The 27,203-nt window shown below is 56.8% G+C and overlaps 1 protein-coding gene across 2 annotated transcripts in view; it reads left to right on the forward strand.

Moving 5' to 3' along the window:
- ITPR1 (inositol 1,4,5-trisphosphate receptor type 1) overlaps nt 1-27,203 on the forward strand; it is a 215,994-nt gene that overhangs the window by 24,541 nt on the left and 164,250 nt on the right. For both annotated transcript variants that reach the window (XM_040995101.1, XM_040995102.1), the window contains exon 4: nt 392-462. In XM_040995101.1, coding sequence (XP_040851035.1) covers nt 392-462 — 71 coding nt within the window. The remainder of the gene's footprint in view (nt 1-391; nt 463-27,203) is intronic.

A 27,203-nucleotide genomic window follows, 5' to 3' on the forward strand; every position in this document is an offset into this window, starting at 1 on the left:
CTCTCTGGCTGCAGCATGGTTTTTGTCTTGCTCTTGGCAGCCTGGCACCCTCCCCGGGCTCCTGAGGGTGGAGACCAGCTCCTGGTCATCCTTACTTTCCACAACCCAGCTCGGTGCCTGGCACCAACGTGCCGCCTGCCAACCTGCTGAGGGATGCTCTGGCCCCTCGTCATGCCCGCAGTATCGGCGGTACAGCTGGCTGGGCCCACATGCATCACAGATGTGTCTGGGGGCTCGGCAGCCTGACCTTGGGCTCGGTCTGGGCTCAGCTCCACGTGTAGTGGCAGCTGTAGCGTAAGCAGCCTGTGGCTGGAGGATGCTGCAGGCAAGACATACGCAGGAGAGGTCTGGGGCGCCAGGTAATGTGTGTGTATCTGTGTCTCCTCTGCAGCCTGGTGGACGACCGCTGTGTTGTGCAGCCGGAAACCGGGGACCTTAACAACCCACCCAAGAAGTTCAGAGGTAAGACAGAGGCCTTCCTGCAGCAGCCTGAGGCTCTTGGGCGACTCCCCAAGTGCACTGCCGAGTGCGTGAGGCTGGTTCTGTTTTGTCATTCTAGGTTGGATTGCCCTTTTTCAGTGTGGTTTCAGTCCTCAGCTGCATGAGTTACAAGAGATGCCTACATCCGTTAAGGTGGCGATGGGTTTCTGAGCGCCTCCGTCAGGGGGAGCTGGGAGCTGCCCATCCTCTGCAAACATAGGGAGTGTTGGTGGTGTGGGTGGCTCTCGCTCTTCCAGCCGCTGCTGCTGTGGTCACAGCCGTCTGCTGGGCTCTGGTTTGGCCTGGAACACCCGAGGCTGGTTGCCTTTCTGGTGCTGTGTCTCCCATGTTTGGTGTCTTCCTCTGCATATGGCTTGGTTTGCTGCAGGAAGTGTTGGACATGGTACCCGAGATGATGACTAATTTGCTTTTTCTTTCTTGTGGTTCTCTGCTCTTGTCACTAATTGAAACGATCAGGGGAGGACTTTGGATCCGTGAACACTCAGCATTCCACTGCACAGTGGCTGTGGGGGTGGGAGCTTGGCTTCCCCCGTGGGTCCTGCCTGCTGCACAGGGCTCAGAGCACACTGGATTGGGCCTTTGATGGACAGCCTGTGTCTGGCTGTTTGCAGATGGTGTCATTAGAATGACAAGTTCTTACTGGATAGTGCTTCAGGACCTTTTGATAAAAGCTGAAGAAAAGAGAATCCACTCAAAGGTAGCCGTTTCTCTTGAGACTGGCAGGGTGATGTTCTCACTCGAGGGTGGTGGGACCTTTTGCACCTAAGGGTGCTTTGGTCCCTGGATGCCGGGAACGGCCAGAGCTTGCCCACGGACTTGGTTTTTCCTGAGGGACACTTAAGTTCTGCTCTGCTAGCAGTGTCAGGGACTCTGACCATTTTCAGTCTTACGGAGGATCGTGGAATCTCCGGTTGATTCCTCCAGCTCCCCCACCTCGCCCTGATTACCCTGGGAAACACCATCTGACTCTGCTCCCGTGGATCTGAACACGAGTGAGAGTGCATCTGTGTCTGGTTGCTTTTGCTTGACACCTGTCCGTAGGGCCTTCCGTGTCACGTTTGACTACAAGGTTAGTACAGGAAAATAGGCAGGCTGGCTGTGGCGAGGGTGCACGTGTTCTCCTGACAGTGGGGTGAACGTGCACAATCCTTGGTGTGCAACTGGGGTGGCTCTGGAGGACAGGGTAAGAGTGACTGGTAGAGACTACGAGAAGAACTCAGGCCTGGCCATGCAGGAATTGTGGGCTGCTTTTCTCCATTGAAATCTAGACTTTTCTGGGCGATGAGCTGCTTTGCACAGGTGGGAAAATCTGGTTGCAAGAGAACTCTGTGGTTGGCTTTGTGAATGTGGGCTAGCTCCACACCTGCCCAGGGCCTTTCCTGCACGCAGGTGTGGGGTCCCCGCGCCTCCAGCCTGGCAGGCTGCTCCCATGCAGGTGCAGGATTCCCATGTCTCCAGCCTGGCAGGCTGCTCCCATGCAGGTGTGGGGTCCCTGCGCCTCCAGCCTGGCAGGCTACTTCTGTGCAGGTGTGGGGTCCCCGCGCCTCCAGCCTGGCAGGCTGCTCCCATGCAGGTGCAGGATCCCCATGCCTCCAGCCTGGCAGGCTGCTCCCATGCAGGTGCAGGATCCCCATGTCTCCAGCCTGGCAGGCTGCTCCCATGCAGGTGTGGGGTCCCTGCGCCTCCAGCCTGGCAGGCTGCTGCTGCGCAGGTGCAGGGTTCCTGGGCCTCCGGCCTGCACAGTGCAGGGCACACAGTGAACAGTGTCCCTTTGGCTGTGGTGTGCTGCTGTGCTGTGAGGCTTCCTCGCTTTCTCCTTAAGGGAAGAGAAAGATCTGTCTCTGGAAGGCCTCGCTGCCTTTCTAGGTAGAGGGCTCCACGATGTTGAGACGCCATGCTGAGGGTGGTGGGGCCCCTTCCGGCCCCTGTACACTGTTTCCTTGTGGGGTTCGGGCCCAGGAGGTTGACAACACCAGTGACTGGTGAGTGGCCAAAGGAGCCCTTCCATCTTCCCTGGTCTCTCTGTGTTCTGGCCATGTGACTCCCAGTATCATGAGCTGCACCTAGCACTTGGATTTTTCTGTTCCATGAGCTCTGCAGCCCTGGGTTGGGGACCCTGGGCAGGATTGGCTGTCAGCCCCAGGTTGTGCTAACACTCAGCTCTGCAGCCCTGGGCTGGGGACCCTGGGCAGGATTGGCTGTCAGCCCCAGGTTGTGCTAACACTCAGCTCTGCAGCCCTGGGCTGGGGACCCTGGGCAGGATTGGCTGTCAGACCCAGGTTGTGCTAATGCTCAGCTCTGCAGCCCTGGTTGGGGACCCTGGGCAGGACTGCCGTGTGAGACCCGGGTTGTGCTAACGCTCAGCTCTGCAGCCCTGGTTGGGGACCCTGGGCAGGACTGCCGTGTGAGACCCGGGTTGTGCTAACGCTCAGCTGTGCAGCCCTGGGCTGGGTATGTGGGTGTGGATTTCCCAGCTGCAGAACAGGGGTGATCAAGGTTCTCAGTTCTGAGGCTGGGCAGAGGTTCAGCTTCAAACCCAGCAAGAACCTGGCCCTTGCTGAGCCCCTGGCATGGACAGTAGTGTGGGTGAGCCTGGGCGCCACATGTCACATGGTTTCACTTGAATGTGGAGCCCGGCACAGCTGGCCTCATGGTTGAGAGTAGAAAGGAGATCTCCAGGGAGCTGGGGGAGAGAGTGGGGACCGGGAGCTGAGACCCAGGGCCAGTTCCCAAACTCGTCCGTTCCACTGGACAGTGGTGGAGATTGTGGCTTCCCTGTGATGATGTTGGGGTTCACAGCTGCTGTGGACAGGGAGCCCATGGAATTCTAGCTCAGCAGCTGGAGTGTTTGATTTTTGCCAGGAGAGTTAAATGGGGACCCCAGTGGGTTTTCTCTGGTGGGCTCCATTGCACTTTCCGAGGACACGGCTTCTTGGTATGGTTGCTTCGAAGGTGCCTGCTGCCCCACTGTGGTGTGACGCTCACCTCTGCCTCCCTCAGCCGAGTGGTCTGGGATGGTACTGTGTCCTCCATAGGATGAGAGTGGCCCCTTGCCTCCCCTCCTTGGTTGACTGGCACCATCCTGGGCTACTAACATCCCTGGAAGGCTGGGCGAGGGCTTTGCCCATCACCTTCAAAAAAGTGACCCTGGGCCTGGTGCGGTAATCTAGTGACTGAAGTCCTTGCCTTGCATGCCCTGGGATCCCATATGGGTGCCGGTTTGTGTTCCAGCAGCCCCACTTCCCATCCAGCTCCCTGCTTGTGGCCTGGGAAAGCAGAAGAGGATTGCCCAAAGCCTTGGGACCCTGCACCTGTGTGGGAGGCCTGGAGGAAGCATAACCTCCCGCCCCCCCCAAAAAAAGGTGAGGCCTGGCCAGCCTCCCAGCTTAGCAGCGATGAGGTTGTGAACTCATGTTTCTTCCTCCCTCCCTCCACCTTGCCCAAGCACGGTCTCTGTTTAGATCGCTGGGTTTCTGCTGTTTTAAGTTTAGCCCTTGGGGTTGTTGGACTCAGGGCACTGGGGAACTTTGAGAGGCAGGGGCAGGCTGTAGTGCCTGGCTGTGTCCTTTACTGTGCATTCTCCTTTGCAGATGGGGACAAGTTCTTGAAGTTGGTCTTCAACATTTACTTGCTGGGGCCTGGTCTTAACCCTGAGTGGGTTCATGGTGGGCAAAGCTGGGCCCACCATGGGGAGAGAGGGCACGGGCGCCTTCCTGTGTCCTGCATGCTCTCTGTGACCTGTGGTGGGGCTGGGCACCATCAGGCCAGCTCAACAGTGCAGTCTGAGCTGATGGAGTAGTTGGGTTTTGTTTTGCTTTGAGTTGATAGGCGAAGAGGGAGAACGGTCTATGGTGGCCATGGCTGAGTCATGGGAGCTGGAAACCCAGACTGGGTGTCTCCTGCCTGGATGACGGAAGCCAGGTTGATGAACCTGCTTCCACCCAGGAAGTTACTCAGGAGCCTGAGGTAGCTCTGTGATGCAGGCCTCTGACGTGAGCCGTGGGCGTCCTAACTGCTAGGCTGCACACCTGCCCTCGAAACTGCTATGTTGGAGCCCTGCTGTCTGTAGGCTGCTGGCCTGGTGATGGGAGGGCGGGACTCTGACACCTGATGGCCCTGGTGGGGCTCTCTGCACCTGCTAACCTAGTGATGGGAGCGTGGGACTCTCTGATACCTGATGACTTTGGTGATGGGAGGGCAGGACCCTCTGACACCTGGTGATCTGGTGATGGGAGGGTGGTGCCCTTCCCAGCTGCCAGGAGACCTTGGGTCTCACGGAGAAGCAGACTGACCAGCAGGCATACTTGGGCATGGACCTGGTAAAGCACGTTAGCCATGGCATGTGTGCTGTGGTCGTGTGACTGTCTTCCAGGTGTTGGCTTTGATGTTCCTGGGAGTTGAGTTGCTGGCTGTGGTCAGGTGGGTGCTACGTGGTAGGAGATGCTTCCTCGCACGCACATGTGTTGGCACTGCCCGCCTTCCACAGTCTGCTGTTGTGTCCACGTCCTTCCCGTGTCCTGCTGGTGCACTGGGCATGGTGACACTTCACACCCGCTTTGCTCTCGCAGCCTCGTGGCACTGCTCCAGACCTGGCACATCTCTGCTGATTTTTCAGTGTTTACCATGTAGTATTTTACCTTTTTCTGGCAGACTCTAAGCTCCTTGAAGATAGTGGACATGCACTGCTTTTCATTTTATTTTCTAAATAAGTGTCAATTGGCAAAAAATACTTGTCTGTGTTTATGAAGTTTGGTGTGACAGTTTGAGACAGGTGTGCAGTGCCTAATAGTCACTGCTTTGTGTTGGAAATGATCAGAATCCTCCTGACCAGCAGTTTCCAAACAGGCAGTTACTGCTGGTCACGATTACCCTCCTGGCCTGCTGCGCGCCTGCAGGGACATACCTCTTTTACATCTGATGCCTTCTGGGGGATGAAGGGGCCCAAGGCTCCATGGCCTGGCTCGGATGAGTGGGGGAGGACTGCAGACACTTGTGCCGCCGTGGAGCTGCCAGCGGCTTTGAGAGGGCCTTGACTGAAAGTGGTACGAGCTGTCTGAGTGTTGCCTTCAGGCAAGGTGGCACATGTAAGGGAAGAGGCAGAGTTGGCCACTGCCCTTCGTGATTCCCGCGGACTCGGCTTTGTCTCAGCCTCATCTCTGAGATGGGGTCCCAGGATGTGGCTGCCATGGCCCCCTGCATTTGTAGCTCCGTGATAGGTGTCAGACGCAGGTGGTTCACCTTGCGGGAGGACACTGGGTTCGGGAGTCCTGTGCCTGCTGCCCAGAAGTAGGTTCCTGTGTTCTTGGGAATTGCCAGTTGCTGTCGAGACAAGACTGAGTGGTTAGACACGGCTAGGCCTTCCTTGAGGCCAGATGAGGACACGGCCAGCTCGTGGGTCAGTAGGGTCACCTTGGGTGGCCACAGTGCACTCCGTGAGTTTAGCCTTTTTGCACACCACTCCCTCAGAGTGCACATTGTTTTAATTGTTGCTAAGCAACAGGATTTCTTCTTTTTTGGCAAGTCAGCAGAGGCACGAGTCCCTATCTACTTAATTTCAAATGTCCTTGTGCAAAAGCTGTGTGTGTGACTTTGCTCCTTGGATCCAGGATGGCTGTCGTTGCACACGTGCAGGACCCAGTTCCTGCCTGTCTCGGTGAGCAGGGCAGAAGAGTCGGTCTGTTTAAGCGTCAGGTGTGTGCCTGCAGAGCTGGGGAAGGGCTGTGCACGCATAGAGCTGCCTCAGAGAGCCTTTTGCAAGTTGCTCTAACTTCACAGGATTGGTCCAAATTTAATAAAAGAAGATTAGTGTCTGCTTTGGAATTTTCATTTCCCATTTCCTGACTTATCTCAGTCTTGCCCCAGCAGACCCCGTGTAAAGAGAACACACTGTTATTTCAGTCAGGTCCCAGTGTGTCCCTGAGGGCACTGTTGTGGGCATGCTGCATACTATGGCATCCTCCCGGGTCCCGTGGGCATCCTGCATACTATGGCATCCTCCTGGAGCCCGTGGGCATCCCGTGCATCACAGCATCCTCCCTGGGCCCTGTGGGCATCCTTCCTGCCATGGCATCCTCCCTGAGCCCTGGGCATCTCGCATGCCATGGAGCTCTCTCTGGGCCCTGTGGGCATCCGGCGTGCTGCGATACGGCATTCTCCCTAGGATCCGCCTCCTTGGGTCTGACCAGGAGCTGTGCTGCTTAAAGCCCACACTGCATGGACGCCTCAGGCGCCTCTGGGTGTAGACGCCGGAGCCCTGCGGTGAGACTCCAGTACTTGAGGGGCTTCCTGTTGAGGGTTGGGAGCAACAGGTGTGTCCAGTTCAGAGGACACAAGTGCCTGCTGGTCTAGTGGCCTCCCAGCCTGGAGGGCACAGCAGACTTAGAAGTGGCCATGAGTGTAACTGGGTCACAGGCTTGGTGCTGCCTGGGCCTGATGCCCGTGTGTGGTGGAGGATCGAGGACCTGGGTTTTGGCTGACAGGATTGCCATCCTGTCCTCAGACCAGAGTCGAGTTCTGTGGGGTCCCTTGCACTGGATGTCATCCTTGGCCTTCCTCATTTGACAGGTGAGGAAGCTGAAGTGGGGGTGGTTGGCTTGCAGTTCCCCTCCCCATAGCTCCCTACCCATAGCCTCCTCCCCATAGCCCCCTCCCCATAGCCCCCTCCCCATATCCCCCTCCCCATATCCCCCTCTTCATATCCCCCTCCCCATAGCACCCTCCCCGTAGCCCCCTCCCTGTATCCCCCTCCTCGTATCCCCCTCCCCATATCCCCCTCCTCGTATCCCCCTCCCCATAGCCCCCTCCCTGTATCCCCCTCCCCGTATCCTCTCCCCATATCCCCCTCCCCCAGCTCCCCCTCCCCAGACCCCTCCACATATCCCCCTCCCTTTATCCCCCTCCTCATAGCCCCCTCCCTGTATCCTCTCCCCATAGCTCCTTCCCCTTATCCCCCTCCTCAGAGCCCCCTCCCTGTATCCCCCTCCCCGTGTCCCCTCCCGCATAGGCCCTCCATGTCCATCTCTTTACTGCTCTATGCCAGAGACCAGAGGGAGTTTTCTTTTCTGGATGATAGCCTGTTCTCTGTGGATGCAGGTCCTAGTGGCTGCCTTGCGTAGTACTTACGGGCAGTGGGTGATTAGTTTGTGACTTAGCCTCCTTAGTGCATGCTACTTCATTCTCATAAATCCCATGAGGCACGTGCCCTTGACTGAGATGTGACGTATTGGTCCCAGCTGAAAGAGGCAGAGCCTGGGTTTGAACTCAGGACTCTGAGAAGCCCCTTGAAATGGTCACTGCCATGCATGATGACCAGGTATTCCCCAAGTGGTGGTGCACCTGCTGCCACCCTGCCTGCCCACGTCCCCTGGGCTGCTGCAGCCCGCCCCTCCCTGGGCTGTGCGTTTCTCCTTGATGCCTCTGTGTCAGGAAGGATTGGGTGCAGTGCCACAGAGGACCCTGGTGGGTCCCTGGTGTGCTTAGGATGCCCCTGGGCTGGAGGGCTTGCAGAAGCCTGCTCAGCTGCCTTGGCCAGTCCCCACTGCACGACCTGGACCGTGGCCCATGGCTCTGTTTGCTGCTGGTTGTTGGTGGGCTGGGGCCTTGGCTCGGCCTCCTACTCATGTCTGATACCCCATCACCTGAACCCAAGCGTGTCCTTCCCACGTCTTGCACCCTCTCTGTCTGCTTGGGCGGGCGGGCTGCCCTGTTCGCATACGGATCTGCATCCAGGTGTTGTGGGGTGACTGCCAGCCTTGCTGTCTGTGGCCATGGCCCTGGGGTGACCTGCTGAACAGGACCATGGCTCCGGCTCCTTGTCTGAAGTCTGTCTCACGGGAACTCCTTAAGGACCCCTGACTTTATGCCTGGGAAGCCCTCAATGGAGTGCCTGGCCGTCTTCAGTGCCGCTCTGTATGTATGCTATAACTCAGGGGTCAGGAACCAAGCCTAGTCCCAGGCTGTGCCCATAGTGGGTGCTCTGGCATGTGCATTGGGTTTACACAGCCCTTGAGGGCATTGCTTCTGAAACTTGAACCTGTCAGGAGGCTTCTGGCTCCTGCAACAGGTAGGAATGGGGCCTGGAACTCTGCATTTCTGGGATGCCCACTTGGGGCCCTCCCTTGAGTTACAGGCCAGAGCTGCAGAATGTGAGGCTGTGGGCAGCAATGCCCAGGTCAGGGTCTTGTGACACACCTGGTTCTGTGAACTCTGGGCAGATGCCCGTGTGCTGGGGCTGAGTGGTCTGCGTTCCCACAGGGAACCCAGGGACTCAGGGCAGAGGTCAGGCGCGCTGTTCCTCGGCCGTCCGTGTTGGTGTTTTCCCACCGCCAGACCCAGCTGTTCCACCCGCCCGGGCTTCCTGTGGAGCCCTCTGGCTGGGAGCCCTGGGCCAGCAGCAGCTGGAGAGGTTGCAGACTGCGTCCAGACTGGGAGCTCAGGAAGGGGGCGTGGGGGGGGACCAGGCCTGCGCCGGAGGTGGGCGGAGTCGTGAAGGGGGGTCGGTAGGGTTTTGAAAAGGTGACCTGCTAGAAAGGCAGAGGCCTCTCTGTGTCAGGATCCTGGTTTCAAAACGTTATGCTTACAGTTTATGTGAGAGGTCAGCATTGGTTGATTCACCCTCTAAGTGCCCACAGCAGGCCCTACTAGGCCAGGCTGAGCTGGGTATACCAGCCGTTGGGTCTGGGTGTCCCACGTACATCGCAAGAACCTATCAGCTGAGCCGTCAGCTGCGGCCTTCCAGGGTGGATCGGAGCAGAGCTGTGCTGTTGTGCCACACACCTGCCCGAGTCAGGCTTCGAAGAGCAGCTGAGAGGTGCTGGGGTGCGCGAAGCACTGTGGTGGGGAGTGCTGGGAGCAGGTGCTCCTCCAGCTGTTGGGCCTCTGTGAGCCCAAGGCCGGTGCTGGCGCAGAGGGTGAGGTGGGCGTCTCTCAGCACTCCGTTGGCTGTGGTAACCGGTTCCGCAGCTCCAGCCTGGAGGACATCTCGTCTTACGGGAGGTCAGCCTGGCTGTGGTGACCAGGCAGTCAGGGTCAGCTTTCCTGGTGACCTTGATTGTTTCTGTGTGGCCATCCTCAGAGAATGGGACCTGTGGCCTCCCCAGGAGTCCCTGGTGTCCCCTCGGGCCATGCTTCGGTTCTGGCAGCTCCTGTGCTCGGGCAGTAATCCTGCCTTCGGGATAGAGTTACAGAGTCAGCTCCGAGAGGAAGTGGTGTTTATCTTACTCCAAACAGCGGGGATTCCAGGGACCTTGACAGACAGGAGGAAGGTGTCGCCGTCCACTCTTTCCCCAGGGCTGCGCCTCCCTCTGGCCCCGAGTTCCTTCCCATCAGCCTGTCTGCCAGGGTGTCGCTCGCCCCCGCCCCCGCCCCGGTGTAGGAGCTGCTGCTCCCACAGTGCTGGGCCAGGAGGAGTGTGTCGCCAGGGCGAGAGGCCAGCATGGCTCTCGGCAACACGCGTGCTGTTGGCACTGACCCCATGTCCACCTGTTGGCGAGTGGTGTGTGTGTGTGAGAGAGAGAGGGCGGGAGGGGAAGGCTAGGTCCTTGAGGAAATGGTAGCTGCATGTTGGTGCAAGAAAAATGAATAAGTTGTCCAGTTATTCCTCTTTCTGAGATTTGCATGTGCTTTTTCCCCTCTGGTATTTTTCCGGGTACATCCGAGTTCCAATTTGGGTGTTTCTGAGATGTCTGGATGTTTGCTGATGCTAAAATTACACGTGTCTAAAAATGTGATCAGTGATGACACTTGTGTGGAAGCTCGCTTGGCCTGCTGCTCGCACAGGTCTGTGGCTGGTGTCCCCTCTGCCCAGAGCCCTTCCCGCAGGCATGGCCCTTGGGGTCAAGGTGGGAAGTGACCGGAGCCCCCGGGTTTGTCCAGCCGCTGGGGGCGTGCCGCACACTTGATGCTTCACCACAGTCTCCTTAGCAGAGAATGCTGGGGTTTCGTTGCCATAGTTTCAGTAAAGAATTTGACCTTAGCTACAATAACATACAGTTAAAAAGAACCAGCTAATCGGTTTTCTAAAATTAGTGTTCCCTAGTACATAAACCAGTAGGCGCAGAGCATTTAATTAAATACTCTATGAGGCTCTCTCAGCCTCCGGGGAGTATGGTCCCATGGCCAGGCCGGGGGCAAGGCCTGGAGCCACTTCTTCTGGCCACTGGTGGGCTGCAAGGATGGCACTGGTTCTTGCCTTGCCACGGCTGTTTTCCAGTCTGTCAGGCAGAATCTGTTCAGCTTGCTTGGGAAGCAGAGCTGGGCCCTTGGGCTGTCTGAAGTTGACCCCTGCAGGGTCAGATGTGCCAGTGGCTGGTGGTCTTGCCGTTGGCGTGTTTGGTGTGTGGGACGGTGGGGACCTGTTGAAGGCCCGGGTGTCCATGAGTACGTCAACTTTCCTTGTTCCTGGGCTTGCTCGATGCGTGATGACGTGAGGCCACGATGCCGTTCTATCTGGTCAGCTGGTCAGTGCTCGTGCTGCAGTGAGGTGGCCCTTGGGGATTTGGGGGCTGGGTCAGCAGGTTCTCGGCCCTTCAGTGTTGCCGTGGAGTGGCGGTTGAGCACCTGCCGTGGATGGTGCCGAGGTCCCGTCAGTTTCACTCCTTGGCTGGGCTTCTTACCAGCTTGAGGTGGTTGTATGGTAGTGTTAGCTGTGCATTGATAAGCTCTGTGGGTTTCTGTTTGAAGATTTCAGCTTTTCACTTTCACCTTCAGATCATGGTGCCTGTTCCTTTGTAAGTAGCGATGGAAGTATGTCCTTGGCAAGGCTCCTGGAGACACAGCCCTGGAGGTCTTGGGCTGAGCTGGCATCTGGGCTGTTTGCAAGGTCAGGGCACCTGAATGAGCTGCCATGGTCCTTTCCTGTGAGGAATTTGTATCCGGTGAGGTAGGGACTGAGGAGGGCTTTGTGGCTTGTTCGGGAGGTGGGGAGGCCTGGGCCTGCTTGCTGCTGCCTGCCGGTCCCTAAGGCCACGGGGTCCCCGTGAGCTGAGCACGTCTTGGTGGTCCCGGAAGGGGACTGTGGAGGGGGAGTGGGGAGGAAGCGCGTGTCCCTGGAGGCCATGGTCCTCGCAGTCACGGGGGGTACACGGTGGCAGGGTGAACTCATCAGGACATTTGTTGTATTTTAAAGATGTATATGTATTGGGGAGTTAACAGAGAACGAGTGAGGGATGGAGCGAAAGAGGCATCTTCCATGGCTGCCGCACCCCACCGTGGCTGCCTCCTAGGTGGGCACAGGGGCTCAAGCGCTTGGGTCATCCTTCACTGCCTCTCCCAGGCGTGTCAGCAGGGAGTTGGGTTGGAAGTGGAGCAGCCGGGATTCGAACCGTTGCCTCCAGGTGGTGGCCTGACTCAGTATGCCGCAGTGCCGACTGGCATCAGGGTAATAGCTTGAACTTGCTGAGGCAAAGGGGGACTTTTCTTGGTGTATGCAGTCGCTGCCCTGCTGCGGGGTTCCGTGAGGGCAGCGCCGGCCCTGAGGCAGCTCCCTGGACTCTGCGTAGTGTGGCTTCCCCCTCTGGCTTTGGTGCTGAAGGGAGACTGCCTCCTCTTTCTGTGGGAGGGACCTCCGTGTGCTGTGGCCAGCATGGCTTGGCTAGCCTGGTTGGTGGCAGCACTGGGTGCGGTTTCGGCACACCCATGGGACCGGGGACCCGAGGGTGGGCTCACAGCCCCCGGGTTCGGCACAGGAGCTGCAGGCCTGGCCTCTGCTGTCCCTCACAACGCTGCCTCCTGCCTCTTCTCTGGCGATGGATGTGTGTTGGGGTCAGCTCAGCCCGCTTCCAGGAGAGCCGGATCAGCGTGGTGCCTTGTGCCCCTCGGTGTTGCAGTGTTGAAGAGGAAGCTGGCATCTGGTTGTGGCTTCTCCGTGTGAAGGAGCACTTCAGATTCCTCCAGCTCCTCGCCCACTCTCCCTGAATGAATGACATCTGTGCGTTTGTTAAAGCCACTTAGCCTACTTAGCAGGTCGACGTCATGCTGAGCCTGCTGTTGTGGGCAGCTCTGACGTAGGCAGTGGTGAGGCTGCGCGGCACCCAGCAGTGGTGTCCTGCCTCTGGCTGCGTCATCCCTGTGCCACCCTGGGCTTGGCACATGGGGAGGCAGGCCCCTGGCGCTGATCTGGCCAAGACCCAGAGGTAGGGGGCATTTGGGGAGTGAATCAATGGATGGAAGAGCTCTCTGTCTCCCTCTCAAATGCATGAACACATTAAACATTTTTACAGTGCTGAGTTTTGGAGACTCGGTACTGAACTGCGTGTTTGCAAGACGGCCTGTGGCTGCCATCTAGATGGTTTTATTTTGCTTGGTTCCATGAAAGCGATTTCTGCCTGGGGGGCGGAGCTGCGTGACTGGCTCAGCCTGGGGTTCCCTCACCCCCTTGTTTCTGCTTACTCATCAGTTGTGCCCTGAGCTCCGCCACAGGAGCTGACTCCCTCTGGGGGTGCTAGACATGCTCTGGCCAGCACTTACTAGCAGCCCTCCTTCTTTTCTTTAATTCCTCTCAATGGAGTCTCCCTGTGGGGCTCAGCCTTGCTTCTAGCAGTAGCTGCAGTCACTGACTTAATCTGAGAGACATTGCCAAGATGGAATTGCAGACCTTGACACTGAATTCAGTGAATTCACAGGAAGTCGATCTTGAGCTCTTCCTTTGTGCTGCAGGCTGGCCCCGGGTTTCGGGGGCCACATGTCTCGGTTCCCTTCACCCCGTGCCTGCCCAGCTTGGGGAGGAGAAGGACGTTGTTGTCTTCAGTCCCTCTTCCTGCCGCCTCCGGCTGGGCTCACCTTCGGTGCAGTCCACCACATTTCATCTCTCACCGGTGGGTGACAATCTCAGCATCTTTTTCTGAAGACCCGCATGCTTCCCGGCCAGGCGTGACGTGCAGCGTGAATGGACTGTTGGTCCTGCGTGGGGCCAGGCTTGGGTTACCTGGCTTTTTTGAAGGTACTGTGGAGGCATTTCAGTAGGAGTGTCTCACACCGTGAGTTTCCTGTTGCTGCTTCTTTGGTCTCCGTAGGTCACTGCAGAGCCCCACGTGGACTCTGAGGGGAAGCAGAGTGGACTCGTGTGACGGCTGCAGTGGTCCTCCCCACGGCCTGGGCGCCCCGTCCTGTGAGTGCTTCCTGGAGGGGAAGTGGGGGCTGTCCCCCCATGGTTTCTCTTTCAGGCTCACAGAGTGTGCCCAGGCCCAGGATGCACTCTGCCAGGTCCGCACAATACTTGGGCCATGTTGACATTAATTTTTAGGAATTACGGACGCTTGGTTTGCAAAGTCCACTTAATCAATCCAAATGCTAATTTATAACCACAGTTTAAAGAAATAAATGGGTTGCTTTTCTTTTTCGTAAAAAGCAGTGGTCCTTCTGCATCCCAGTTGTCACCAGCATCATGAAGGCTAAGTTACTGAGAGATGCCCCCTGGGCTGCTTCAACGGAGGGGCTTGAATTCTGCTTGCAGAGGTTAATACAAAACTGGCCAGCTTCCTACGCAGACAGCTGCATCCTGAGCCAGGCAGGCCGGAGCAGCTGGGAGTGGAGGAACGGCATGTTAGTGTCTGGGAGCAGGGCTGTCCTGGCGGGGTGCTCAGAACTGGGCTGCCCCTTCCCCGGTGTGGGCGGCTGGATTCTCTCCTGGCAGAGTTCTGGGGTCCCTCATCTCCCGTTTATCCTGGCTTCTGGTCTTTTTCCCTAGAGCTAAGGGTCAAGTTTCCGAGACACCTTTTTAGAGCTTGTGCTCTCCTCCTCTTGCCTGCTTCCCTCCTCTGGCCATCTCAGCTCCTCTCCCTGTCTCCTTCCCAGCTTCCTTCCTCTCTCCCTGTCTCTTTCTCCTTCCCCCTTCTCCCTGTCTCTCCCCCCTCCCTCACTGTCCCCTTCTCTTCCTCTCTCTCTCCGTCTCCTCCATCATCCCCCTCCACTCTTTCTCCTCCAGTCTCCCTCTCTGTTCTGTCCGCCTCTCTCTGGCTCCATCTCTCCCAGGTGTCTTTCCCTTCCTCTCGCTGCTTATCTGTGGTTGGGCTTTCGAAGCCTTGGAAGAAGGAAATGAGCTAAGAGAACAGGCATGGGTTTCTGCTAGGGGAGGCCGGGGTGTTCGTTTATCCCCAGGAAAAGCCAGCAGGACTTTGTCCCTCATCAGCCCTTCAGTGCCCCTTTTGGCTCTGGGAGGAGGCCCCTGCTGATGAAATCCCTGTCTGCATTGTTTCCTGTGCATTCGGTCTTGCTTCAGAGTTGCGACATTCACCTGTTGACGCTGCAAGCAGCATGGCACAGCTGGAGGAATTTGATTCTGGGGTACTGGATTTCTTGCTGTTGGGGATCCCTGAGACCCCTCTCCTCCCAGAGCAGGGCCTGTTGGTAGTGTCCTGTGTGTGGGCTGCTGTGGTACCTGCTACATCCCACACCCCTCTCATGCTGGAGCGCTCAGGTGCGAGGCATTTGCCTCTGCAGTGCACAGCGTCTCTCTCGCCGTTGGTGCCCGGCTCCGGGGTCCTGGTGTCTCGTGAATGCCACGTAGTACCAGGTGCATAAGGAATGCTTGCAAGCCCAAGTTCTCCTTGGGTTGGCCCAGAGTGCGTGGACCTCCTTGGTTTCGCGAAAGGAAGCCTGGCTTGGAGCTTGCCTTCAAGCTGGTGTCATCTGTGATGCAAGGAGGTACACCGAGAGTGCTGGCTTGTGGAAGGGAGAAGTGCTGCTCCTCCCCCGCCCAGCAGGGGCTGAGTGTGTGGACGCTTCACGCGTGGTGTCTTCCGTACGCGGAGCTGACTGCCTGGCTGGAGGCGCCGGCAGCTGAAGCTTCTCACTGCAGTCTGGAAGCCAAGGAGGTGGACGCAGGAAGGGCCTTTACTGCCACGTGTGCTTCGTTGGCTTCATGCTGGTCTCGGTCTGCCCATACAGGAAAAAAATGAAAAGACCATCTGGAGCGTGCATGGGAGAATGCCTGGATAGGAGGGAGCGCATTGGACATCTTGGTGTGCGCCGGGGGCTGAGCCCGGTGCTGAGGGGCTGAGCCCGTGCTGGGGGCTGAGCCCGGTGCTGAGGGGCTGAGCCCGGTGCTGAGGGGCTGAGCCCGTGCTGGGGGCTGAGCCCGGTGCTGGGGGCTGAGCCCTGCGCTGGGAGCTGCAGCTGAGCCACGGGACATTGTGGTGAGATGCAGCAGAGTCCCTAGGGGGACCCCGTCCCCCGGGGGCTTCAGGGTGCAGGACTTGTGACAGGCATAGATCTTCCTGACGGCGCTGCCCAGGAACGCCTGTGCTTCCGAGCCAGAGGGTGTGTTCCGTGTGGCTGTTCTGCTGGGTTGTGGACAGGACCTTTGCTGGCCCCAGCTCAGCACCAAGCGTGTGTCACACAGCGGACCTTGTGCAAAGGCTGGGGAATGAGCGCACAGCTGCTGCTGTGGACTGGGGAGGTGGGAACAGGGAAACGGGGCGTATTCGCATGAACAGAGGCTGAGGGGGACAGGGCAGAGGGCCCCCACTATGGAGCTGTTATCTGCTCCCTCCCCAGGCGTGCTGGGGGCGGAGAAGCTGGAGCTGAGATCCAGGCACCGAGAGCATCCCGGCCAGCGTGTCCTCAGCCGCAGGCGGCCTGCTTCCTGGTACCGATTCCTGGTACCGTGTAGAATGTAATGCAACCTCTCATTTCCCTCTGCACGGACCTGTGAGGTGTAGGCTGTTGTCTCCATCCTGCACGTGAGCACTGGGGACCCCCTGAGTTTAAGGATGATGCCCAAGACCGCAGATGGGGACAGTCAGTGATGCATTCTGGAGTGTTTTTTTTTGTATTTTATTCAGAAGACAGGAAAGAGAGATGTCCCATCTGCTGGTTTGTTCCCAAGAGGCCTGCGGCATCCGGGGTGGGGCCGTCCTCAAGCCTGCAGCCCAGGGCTCCATTTGGATACCTAGGTGGGAAACAGGCCCAAGTAAACTTGAGCTGTTACCTGTTCCTCCCCAGGAAGTGCGCTAGCAGGTGCAGGAGGCAGTCAGGGCTGTGGAGATGACTTCGCTGCCTGAGCTCCCCCCTTGGCAGCATCGGGTGCACTGATGCCCAGGAGAGCACCAGCCCCAGCTGCTTCCGTTGTGGTCAGAAGTGAGTGCCTGGTGGGTGCCCTGGGTCTGCCCATTCCTGTAGCTCAGCAGCACTTTGTGGAAGATGACTGTGGCAGCTGTTTGTACTGAGTAAGTCAAGTTTCTGTGGGGATGCAGCCTTGAGTTAACCCTTTGGGTGCTTGCTGTGTGCCAGGCTCTATCCTAGGGACCGATGAGGGTGAGCTCCGAGAGGGCTGGCTGCAGGAGGGAGGGGGCGGCAGGGAGCAGTGAGAGGGCCCAGGTTGGAGCAGCCTGGGGCTTGGGCACTGTGCCGCTGGTTCACTGAGGCCATGTCTGCTCCCCTTGGCTGCCAGAGACCACAGGTCACTCATGGAAGTGTGCACTGGGCAGATGCTGTGGACATGGTCTTATTTTTTTGAAGTTAAAAAGGACTTATTTTATTTGAAAGGCTGAGAGAGTGTGTGAAAGATGCCTGCTTGCCTGCTGGTTCCCTGTCTAAACAGGAGTGGGCTAGGTTGAAGTGAGAGGCAGAGAACCAGCTAACTGAGCCATCCTCTGCCACCTCCGAGACGGAGTTAGCAGGAAGCTGTGGTGGAGAGCAGTTAGGCCTTGCCTTGGGCCCTCCGGGGTGGGATGTGGTCAGTTAGGCCTTGCCTTGGGCCCTCTGGGGTGGGATGCGGTCATCCCAAGTGGCATCTGAACTGCTGTGTCAAGTGTGTGCGCCCTAGGACAGAATTCTTGCCTTCCCAGAGTGAGTGTGTGTGTGGGGGGGGTTCAGTGTTTATGAGTGCTGGCGTAGATGGGTTGTTGACCATGGAGCGTGGCTATGGGCATGCTTGTCAGTCCATGCCAGGGTGGAGAGTTCTCTCCTTGGAGCAGGTGGTGCCAACTGGGGTTGAGAAGGAGGAGGCCTCTGTTTGCAAGGATGTGACATGGAGAGGAGGGGATATGTCTCCAGCCAGCACTGATTGTACCTGGGCCAGAGGGCCACTCAGCAGGTCATGGCATTCGGGGGAATGGGCTTCAGTTGGAGGTATCCTGGATTTAGCCATCCTGCCTTTTAAGATGCCTCAGGAGTCATTTCTGTGTGATGTGGAGGTGGAAACAGATTACCAGTGAAACCACTCCCTGCCATGTGTTAACAGATTATATATTTTTAGAGTGGTTTTAGGCTTGTAGGAAAAATGAGAGGAAGCTTTGGAGATTGCTCCTAAGCCTCTTGCCCACATCAGCTACCCCATCAGTGCCATCCCCCACCAGAGCTCTGCGTTGTTGAGTGGACAGGTGCGTTGTGATAACCGATGGTAGCCAGGGTGCTGCGTTGTCACGGTGCTTCAACAGTGACATGAGCAGAGGGGCGCATGTGTTACGAGAGTGGGAGCAGAGCTGCAGGTTTGGGGGTTGAAGCACACACACACTGGCACGCCCGCTGTCTGCTGCAGTCTCTAGCTCATGGTAGGCTCACTCTAGTGTGATGTGCACCTGCCATTGCAGCATCTCGTGGAGCGGTGTTGCCACCCACCTGTCCATCCCTGTGCTGTGCCTAACCCCTGACAGCCCCCGGTCGTTTCACCAAGTCTGTCACTTGGTCTTTTCTGGAACGTGTTGTCGTTGGAGGCTGCAGACACTTAGGTTCTCTTCCAAGTCTCCTCATGGGTTTGGCACCTCGGTTCGTTTCAGTGCCGAGTGGTGTTCTGTCATCTGGATGAGCCACAGTTGATTTGTTGACCTCGATGTATGGGTTGACAGTAAATCTGGTGAGCCACTGCTGTGTGAGTTTTTCTGTAGACAGGCGTTTTTAGCATGTTAAATGCTGTGCAGATTATCGAGCAGATTTTCTGTTTTGAAGTGGAGCAGCAGATAAGCATCCAGGAGTTAGCTGGCTCCTCAATACTGCCTTTGTTGAGCACTGGGCTGAGTTCTGCCAGCACCTGGTCACCGAGTCGCTCTTCTAGTGGGGCGTCCTTGGTGGCCGAGCCCCTGGCCTCAGCTTCTGGTCTCTGTTTGCCTTTGAGTGTGTTCAGGAGCCTCCTCTTGGATGCACATACTGACTGAAGCTGTGCCCAGCATTCCACATTGTGACTTGAGTGGCTTTCTACCGAAAGACCCTCGTGTTGGGTGTGCGGAGTTAAGCTTGTGAGAAGCATGCTTTGGCCTGCGCTTCCCTCTTCCCTCGGGTCATTCCTCAGGTTTGACACATGCATCCTCTGGCAAAGTTAGTGCCTGGGCTCGTGGCTTGGAAGTGCAGCTGTAGTGGTCAGACGAGATCGGGCGTGTTCAGGGTGGTATGGCCGTAGACGTGCAGCTACAGTGGTAGGTAGTCCCAGTTATTCTGCTTCTTTAAACAAAGTGGTTTTTTTTTTTTTCTTTTTGTCTGCCCAAAAGGCAGAGAGTGAGAGAGTGTATGAGAGAGGAGAGAGAGGTCTGCCTGCTGGCTCACTCCCCCAAAGCCTGCAATGGCTGGGGCTGACGCGGGTATAGGCTGCGAGCTGGGAACTCATTCCCAGTGAGGTGGAGTTGGGAGCTGCTGCAAGGGTCCAGGTGTTCTGGTGGGAGTGGGCACTGGTGTCCTGTTCCGTGTCTTCATGCCAGGCTGAGTGCCCATCCCCTGCCTCGGAGTTGTTCTCAAACTGGCACAGTTTTCTTCCTGTTCTTATCACACTACAGTACTTGCTGTTAAAATGACTTGTAAGCATTAATTTCACTGAAAACTTGTAATTTATACAATGCAGTAAGCATCTCAACTTCCGAATCAGAGGTGGACTCCCAGTGGACTGTTAAGTATACCTTGGCAATGGGACGCTGGACTAGGCCATTGTCCGTGCCTGCAGTGTCAGGATACTTAGAATGGCGGACTTAGGACTGTGCTACTGTAACAGAGGGGAAATCAGTGGTGGGAAGGGGACTTAGGGGGAGGCAAGGGACATCCTAGAGCTCATGGAACTCTATCATAAAATAATAAAATTCAAAAATTAAAAAAGTAAAAAATAAAAATGATGAAATAATTTAAAGGGCTAAAAAGTACATGCAGTTTCCTCTATTTAAAAAATCTCCATTGTGGTCTCTTTAAGCGTGGTGGTGCAGCTCCCTTTGTAAAGTGTACAGTGTGTGTAATGAGAGGGCACTTCTGTGTTGGGCTTTGGGTTGGGGTCTTGGTCCTGTCCTGGCTGGCTGACTGGCAGCGGCGGCTGTGTGCTGACGGCGGGGGCCCGCGGGGCGGTGGAGATTGTCACGGCTTGCACTGGACAGGCCCCTCGTTAGGAGCTTGGGTGCATTGTGATGTGCACTGGACAGCAGCCTGCAGCCTCAGGAAGTGCAGGAACTTGGGCAGGTGTCTCCCCTGGTCAGTGCCCGCCTGCCCTGCGTGTGGACGCAGGCAGGGACAGGGACAGCTGGCTCTGCCTGCCGTGGGATCTGCCGCTCCCCTCCTGGTGGCACCACACACACACACACACACACACACACACACACACACACACTCACACACACTCTCTCTCTCTCTCTCTCTCTCTCTCTCTCTCTCTCTCTGAGGCTCTGGAGGCAGACTGTTCCCTCGGAGCCTGGCCTTCCTGTGCCTCAGTTTCCCTGAAAGTAAAACAGAGACACCCCATCCTGCCTCCCAGGTTCTTAGAATGACTCAGGGACTCCCTGTTGGAGGAGCCTTGGCACAGACCCTGGCTCATACGGAGATGGTGCTTTTCCTTGCTACAGCTTCCGTGGTTGTGGCTCAGCACCACTGCCCGAGCCTGAATGAGCAGTGTGGGCTGTTCTCCCTCTTGTCTCAGACTATTATAGTATGGGTGATTTTTTTTTTTAATTGTGGTGGATTTTTTTCTAATTGGTGGTATTGAATCCATTCTGTTTGAATTGTTCCATGGACTTCTCTTACTTGAAAGGCGGAGACACGTGTGCACCGAGAGGATGAGGTTGGTGCCAAGTAGCGCCAGCAGCTGTGACCCTGTGAGGCCAAAGCCAGAGCTGAGAACTCCGTCCAGGGCTCCCGTGTGGAAGGGAGGAGCTGGCGCTGCTCTCCGGAGCCCGCATCAGCAGGAAGTTGATCTGATGCAGCCAGGCCTGAACCCAGGCGCTTTGACTTGCGATGTGTCCACGTGGTGTTGTAATGGTTAGAGCGAGGGTCCCTGGTGCTCAGTGTTCAGGCCCACTTTCTGTCCATGCCTGCTCTTTCTTCAGCTGAGTGCCAGGGCATGTGCAAGGCTCCTGTCAAGTGGGGCTTGCTGCTGTGGGTGGAGAGGGCTCTGGGTTTGGGCTTTGTTCTGTAAGATGCAGGAGGACCTAGGAGGTTCTGGGTGACAGCTTAGCTGCACCACGTGCTGGGAGCTGCAGGGAGCTCCCACCCCAACCGTGCTGTCTCCAGGAGTGTAAGGAATTGTGAGTTGTCAGGAAGGGGTAGTGTTCCAGGACCCCCAGCTCCTCAGCCTGGGGCCAGTGGGCGCTTGGGGGATGCTGGCTGCAGGGGCCGTGGGCTCCATGCTATACGGAGGGTGGGGATGCATTTCCTGTCTGTATGGCTGTCCGTCAGAATGTTTGGGAAAATTTGATCAGATCTTTGCATCTCGTGTGATTTACTGACAAAGAGGAAGGAAAAAGGAGGAACACACACACGATTTGACTTGTGATTTCTAAGTCTAGAATGCATTTGGATATTTTTCAGTTTGTTTGGACGCTGCTTTGCTGTGTTATTCTTCCCCATCACTTTAGTCTCACAGCATTTATGGTTTAGAATGGGTGATTTGAATGTTTCATTTTTATTTAAAGGTTTTTTTTTCTTTTAGCATTTCATGTGGGTTCAAGGCGTGTGAGCAGTAGACGTTCCAGTGGCTGTTTTAAAATGTAAACAGACAGCCGTTTGCTTTGCCGCAAAGGGCACATTCAGCATTCAGAGCTGCCGACTTGCTGGGCGAATGTTTTTCTTAGAGAAATGGTTTCGACAAGTCGAATTGAACAACTCCTAGGTCATTGGCATTTATTCAACTTTGTCTTTAATGCATGTTTATTTTCTGAACATGGATGAGTGGGATATTGATGAGTTGCGATAAATTTCTGGATAATATGAGTTGCTCTTAATTGCTGTTTCTATAAGGAAAATGCTGAGGTGGCAGTCCTGGCACCATCATTCCGGGGTGCCTCGGCTGTGTGGGGTCTGCTGCGGCTCAGGGTGGGTTTTGGGGTTGCCTCTTCTGACTTGTTCCCAGTTCTGCAGAAAGCCTGTCTGGTGTTAGTCACAGATTTAAAAATTTTTCTATCTACTGATTGTGTACACAGAAAATACTGCGTGGGAGAAGCCTTTGGACCAATTGTCTCAGCGGAGGCTTTCGCAGGGATGCTGACATGTTTGCGTTGCACTGACACATTGTTCAGAGTGGAGATGAGTTTAGTGCATATTGCCAATATCTTGGCTTTTAGATTTGCCGGCACCGCGTGCTGAGATCTCCCAGAATCATCTTGTTTTCACCATAGAGCTGTGTGTTTATCTGAGAACAGCTCACCTTTGCAGGTGATACTGCTCCTGAGTCGGGCATGGCCACGTACAGGCACCTGCCGTCTGCCCCAGCCGCCCTCACGAGCATTCCTGGCCTCGGCTACTTGACTGCCCAGATACCTGCAACAGGCAGGGAGGGCCAGGCCAGGCTGGAAACAAGGAGCTTAAGAACTTCATCCTGACACCGACGCGGGAGGCAGGGACACAAGTGCGTGAGCCGGCACTGCCTGCCGAGGTGCACACCAGCGGAAGTGGGAAGTGAGGGGGAGCTGAGACTGTATGCGATGCAGATGTCTTCAGGTGTGACTTCATCTTTAACAGGAGTGCCGTCACATTGGAGTAGGGCCCGTTCTCCATGACGACCTCCTCTTGGCTGTTTCAGTCTGCAGAGATCCTGTGACCGAGGGCCACCACGCCAGCTCTTGTCTGCACCTTCCTGTTGCTCCACAGTTTCTGGGTGGAAGCCTGACGCACGCAACAGCAGTTCTGTGAGGTGGTCCTTGCTGCGTGCCCTCCTCGGAGGGTCCCCTGTCCGTCGCGTCCCCAGCCTGTGGAATCCTAAGAAGTGTGTTCTGTTATTTCTGAGCTGTCCAGCCTGCGGTGCCGTTTCGGCAGTTGGCTCAGGCTGAGCCGTGTTGTGGCATGCTGGGCTAGTGCTGCCATGCTGGCTGGCCGCTGGACAGTCCACAGCAGAGCTGCTTCAAGCTGGGGCAGTTCCCTTCTTGTTTTGAGTCTCTGGGAGCCTGGAAAGCTTCCAGCGACTCTTTCAGCCCAGGCACCTGCCTCCAGTTTGGCGAATGGCAGTGACACCTTAGCCCCGCCTCTCCTGCAGGAGGCCGCCTCGTTCTGGAGCGGACTCTGGAACCAGTGTCCCTGGCTTTTTCTGGCTTATGGGGAAACCTCTGGCCTCATGAAGTAGCTTCTCCACTGTGGGAAGTTCTGACTGCAGGGGCAGCTCACAAACTCCTGGGCACTTTATGCCATCATTGTAGGCAATTGAGGCCGTGACATCTCATTGGTATTTGCACAGCCCTTGGGAGAGGAAGGGTTCAACACTTACCTTTTGCCCCTGTGGCTGAGCAGTGCCCAGTCCTCCTGCCTGGGTCAGGGGCTCCCCGGCCCAGTGTTTGTGGACAGTGGGCTGTGTTGACAGTCATCCCAGGGGCTGGGTCTATAAGAGTTCCCATGCACGTGACTGGCTGTGTCACATATACTGAGCAGTTCGCTCTCCTCCAAGAGGAAGTAGGGCCGACTTGGGACCAGGGTTTCTTTCGTCTGTACCTTGTAGGGAATCCAGCTGTGTGTGGCCCCCAAGTTTGGAGTCCAAGCAGCCCTGCTCCCCTGAGCCCTGTGACACCCTGGGGGATGTGGCCGGCTCAGGGCAAGTGGAATTCCTTGTGTTTCTCACCTGTGACCGTTTGCATGGAGGGTCTGTGCCAGCTGGGCTCCTGAGGAGTCTGGGGGCCAGAGGGCAGGTCAGCCCTGCTCTGCGATCTTTCTTGGAGCAAGATCCTCATCCCGGGAATTGGAAAAGTGTGGGAGAGGGGGACAAGGAGCCCCTGGATTCACAGGCGGTTAATGAGCCGTGGGTTAAGGCCGGGGCCTGGCCCTTAGAGACCCCGTGCCTGCCTCCCGTTGCGCCAGTCATCTTGGCACCGTTCCCAAGTGTGTGCTGACGGCTGACACCAGCCAGAGTGCAAAGCCCGGAGTTGTTTTCTCAGAATGACTGACCTTTCTCCCAGTCTCCTGCAGGAGCGAGCTTCTGTGGAGGTGGCTCCTGGGGCCTCGGCTCTGACTCTGTAAGCGGCTTAAAGGTGCACGGCCGGTGGGTTGGCTGATGCTGGAGCACGGCCAAATTGGAGCAGAGGTCAGAGCAGTGTGTGCAGGGCAGAGGCGGCACTGTCCGGCCCAGGTGCCTGCGTCTTCCCTGCTACCCTTCCCTCCAGCTCCACCCGAAGCGGGCGTGCTTCGGACAGTCCCCAGCACATTCTCTCCGTGGCCGCCACCTGCCAGTTCTCCTCTTCCTCCTCTCCCAGTGGCAGCAGCTGCCCGGGCAGGATGAGTTCACTGTCAGTGGAGCCGGTCTGGGTTTGCATTCTGGTTCTGCACTGTGGCGTGTGAAGGCTGAGCAAGTCACTCCCCCACACCTGCCTGCGCTCCCCTCCTCTGAGGTGGGGGCATCAGCTACGTCTGTGGATTGTGGTTCAAGGGGTCAGCATGTGGGACATCGGGCACTGCAGCCACCCTCGGAAGCCAGACACTGGGATGAAGGCTGCTGCTCTCTCAACCACCAAGATGCAAAGTAGAGCTTTTACTTCAAGGCCCTACTGGCCCCACAAGACCCTGAGCTGCTGGCAAAGCCAACACTGCACCCCTCACCCCTCCAGAACTTCACCCACCAAGCTTTGCTCATTGACACTTAGCATGCACCTCTCCATGGGGACTGTGACCACAGAAACAACTTTACTCTTGGTTTGTAAGTTTGTTTGGCCACCGCCATACAATTACACTGCAGTGTAAGAGAAGCTACAAATCTCATCGCAAAGCACACACCTTGTACAAAGGCTGTAAGGAAGCTTATCTCCAAAGGCCCCACACAAGCCTGCAGCACTGCCATACAGCCCTTGCATCAGCCCCCCAGAGGGAGTCCTCTCCCACCTACCACCCCACAAGTCCAACAAAGTGCTGTGGCATGGGGCCCAGCATGGTGGCCTAGCAGCTAAAGTCCTCACCTTGCACACACTGGGATCCCATATGGGCACCATTTCTAATCCCCATAGCCACTTCCCATCCAGCTCCCTGCTTGTGCCCTGGGAAAGCAGTTGAGGACAGCCCAAAGCCTTGGGACCCTGCACCTGCATGGGATCTGGAAGAAGCTCCTGGCTTCTGGCTTCAGATCGGTGCAGCTCTGGCCACTGTGGCCATTTGGGGAGTGGATCAGTGGCTCCAGTTCCCAGCATCTGACGTTAGCCTGGCCCTGGCCTGGCTCTCGGAGGTTTCAGAGCGTACTCACTCACTTTCTCTGTGTCTTTTGTTTTCTCTGCCTTTGGAGTTAATAAAACAATCCTTAGTTTTATCAGTAGGGATTGTGGACCTGCTGATCCCCACCTGGAACGTGGTGATGCCAAGTGTTGGCAGCACAGCCTGCATGGCCCGTGTGTGGCTGTGTTTGGAAGGTTGGTGGGTATTTGGTGTCTGAGGCTAGATCTTCCTGCACAACAGCGCAGTTGTGATTCAGGAAATCAGTTTTTTTTTTTTTTAAGATTTATTTTTATTATTTTTTTATTGGAAAGGCGGATATACAGAGAGGAGGAGAGACAGAGAGGAAGATCTTCCGTCCGATGATTCACTCCCCAAGTGAGCGCAACAGCCGATGCTATGCCGATCCGAAGCCAGGAGACTCTTCCGGGTCTCCCACGTGGGTGCAGGGTCCCAAAGCTTTGGGCCGTCCTCTACTGCTTTCCCGGGCCACAGGCAGGGAGCTGGAAGGGAAGCGGGGCTGCCGGGATAGAACTGGCGCCCATATGGGATCCCGGGCGTGCAAGGCGAGGACCTTAACCACTGCACCACCGCGCCGGGCCCAGGAAATCAGTTCTTAACCTTGGTTCACACGGTTTGGAAGCCCAGCTGTGGAGGGCACCAATGCACATTTGCTTAAGGGTTTTCTAAATGGCGGTTGGGGATCTGAAGGCAGTCATGTCCAGATGCGGGAAAACTTGTCATGGCAGCATCATGGTTCTAGTCTAGACTGGCCTGGGACCTGTGTGCCCTAGCCTGTTGGCTGGCCCAAAACCCATTTTTACTTGTCTGCAGACCATGAGGGCCAGCCACAGGGCAGAGACTTGGTCTCGCTCTGTCCTTTCTAGCCCAGCCTCCCTGCGGGCAGAGCCCCGTCTTTCTCCACGGTGCCCCCTGCCCAGCCTTCCTGTGGGCAGAGCCACGTCTTTCTCCATGCTGCCCCTTGCCCAGCCTCCCTGCGGGCAGAGCCCCGTCTTTCTCCCGAGCATCGGGGTGAGGTGGCAGCGTGACCTGCCCACTGGGGAGAGGTGGTGGGTGTCCTGTCTATTGAACGTGGTGGTCTTTGCTTGTGTTGCATCTGCGGACCTGTGCGCATCCCTGGGGGCCCGCAGTTAAGGACAGGCCAGGCCACTCCTCCTGTGGCAGATTGGCACTGCTAGGTTCTGTGGCAGAGGGCATGGTACATGGAGGAGAGAGGAGCTGGACAGATGGTGCAACCCCAGGGTAGGATTAGGGCGCTCTGCTGGGGTGAGAGCAGAAGCCCTCCGAGCAGCCTTGGGGTTCTTGTCCACAGAAGGGGCAAGCTGTGGCCAGGGGCCTGGGGATGCCGTCTGCCAGCTGGAGATGCTGTTGCCTGTGGGAATCCATGTCCTTTCTCTCCGCCATTCTCCATACCTACTGGCTATGCGACCTGGTGTCCTTAAGCACATGTGGCCATCTCTGCCTGGCCCTGAAGCCCAGCCTCCTGCTTCTGCTTGCTGTCCGCTGCCTGCTGACCTGCTGCAGGGCCGCTGGCCTGGTTGCCTGCAGCCTTGGGCATCTGTCTTCCGTGTGACTCTCCCTGCAGGCCCAGCTCCTGGAGATCAACTTGATCTCCTCTTCTACATCTCAGACCACCTGCGGACAGGTCCCCTCAGAGACTGGCATCTCCTCCGCCTTCCTCGGTGATTGATAATGACTGGGGGTGGGGCACAGTGCGTCGTTAACCACTGCTTGGGCCGCCACGTCCCTGTTTCAGTTTGAGTCTGCTTCCTGCTGTCGTGTCCTGGGAGGTACAGCATGATGACCGAGGTGCTTGGTGCCCTGCCAGCCACGTGGGAGATGAGAGTGAGGTCCTGGCTCAAGGCTTTGGGGAGCGAACCAGTGGAATGAAGATTTGTCTTCTCCCTTCTCCCCAAGTCTTCTTTCTACCTTTCAAGTTGATGCACATGCTTCTGTAAATGCTTGCTTACTGAACATTTTACACATGCTCTCACCTGCTGCTTCACTGCCCCAGTGCGCTGGTGATTAGGAGTGCAGTCCGACCCCCTTGTGGGTGGCGGAGCCCAGCTCCTGGACCACTCCTCCCTGTCGCAGGATCTGTGTGGGAGGAAGCTGGGATGGGACCTGGAGCTGGAAATGCAGCCCAGCCGTGTTGTTGGGAGGCCTCC

The sequence above is a fragment of the Ochotona curzoniae genome, unplaced genomic scaffold (genome assembly GCF_017591425.1).
Source record: "Ochotona curzoniae isolate NIBS_2020 unplaced genomic scaffold, NIBS_Ocur_1.0 contig_908, whole genome shotgun sequence".
NCBI lineage: Eukaryota > Metazoa > Chordata > Mammalia > Lagomorpha > Ochotonidae > Ochotona > Ochotona curzoniae.